Source organism: Perkinsus marinus (assembly GCF_000006405.1).
Source record: "Perkinsus marinus ATCC 50983 genomic scaffold scf_1104296940712, whole genome shotgun sequence".
Lineage (NCBI taxonomy): Eukaryota > Perkinsozoa > Perkinsida > Perkinsidae > Perkinsus > Perkinsus marinus.
This window is the reverse complement of record NW_003212755.1, coordinates 1-1019: the sequence shown is the minus strand read 5'-3', so window position 1 is coordinate 1019 and position 1019 is coordinate 1. Positions and strand designations below refer to the sequence as shown.

At 49.4% G+C, this 1019-nt stretch overlaps 1 protein-coding gene across 1 annotated transcript; it reads right to left on the bottom strand.

Moving 5' to 3' along the window:
* Positions 1-219: 219 nt before the first annotated feature.
* Positions 220-930, bottom strand: Pmar_PMAR005054 (gamma-enolase, putative; the record flags this gene model as incomplete). The annotated part of the gene is made up of 1 exon (XM_002782007.1): positions 220-930. A coding segment is annotated over one exon (711 nt), but the record flags the coding sequence as incomplete, so codon positions are not given.
* Positions 931-1019: the final 89 nt, after the last annotated feature.

Below are 1019 nucleotides of genomic sequence, written 5' to 3'. Positions count from 1 at the left end.
GACAAATCTTGCTCCATCCATCCTTTCATTGAAAAGCACAAATCCTGATCTGTGTCCGTTGTGACACGAAATTCACTGATTCTTATTGTTGTTGTGTAGAACAGTCGCAATGAGAAAAGAAAGTAACAGACTACCGCTGAATAAAGCAGCATCTTTTCTACCATAATCCATCGATTCATCACCAGAATGATAATAACGACAGTAACAAATGAATGTTATTTACTGGCAACGAGGGAAGTTGCGGCCAGCAGCGTAGGTGGCCTTATCACCGAGCTCCTCCTCAATACGCATAAGCTGGTTGTACTTGCAAAGACGCTCAGTACGGCAGGGGGCACCAGTCTTGATTTGGCAAGTGCCAAGACCAGTGACAAGATCGGCGATGAAGGTATCCTCAGTCTCACCGGAACGATGGGAAACCATGACGGTCCAGCCGGCGTTAACGGCCATATTGTTGGCCTCGATAGACTCGGTGATTGAACCTATCTGGTTAACCTTGAGAAGAAGGGCGTTCACAGACTTCTCGTTGATACCCTTTTGGATACGCTTGGGGTTGGTAACAAGAAGATCATCACCGACAATCTGGATCTCCTTACCGTCCTTGGCGGTGAACTTGGCGAAGGTCGCCCAATCGTTCTCATCGAAGGGATCCTCAATGAAGACGAAAGGATACTTGTTCATAAGATCCTCCTGGTACTTGATGAACTCATCACCGGTCAGCTCGGCATCGGCATGAGGCTCGGGGTTCTTGAAGTCGAGGTCATACTTGCCAGTCTTGGCATCATAGATCTCAGAGGCAGCGAAATCGCAACCAATACGGCAGGTATCCTCATGGCCAGACTTCTTGATGGCCTCTAAGAGGACGGAGAGGGCCTCATCCATGTCTTGAATATTGGGGGCGAATCCACCCTCATCACCGACGTTGGTGGCGTCCTGACCGTACTTGGGCCTTGATCACCGACTTGAGCTCATGATAGACCTCAGAGGCGATCCTGATAGCCTCGTGAATGGAGGAAGCACCG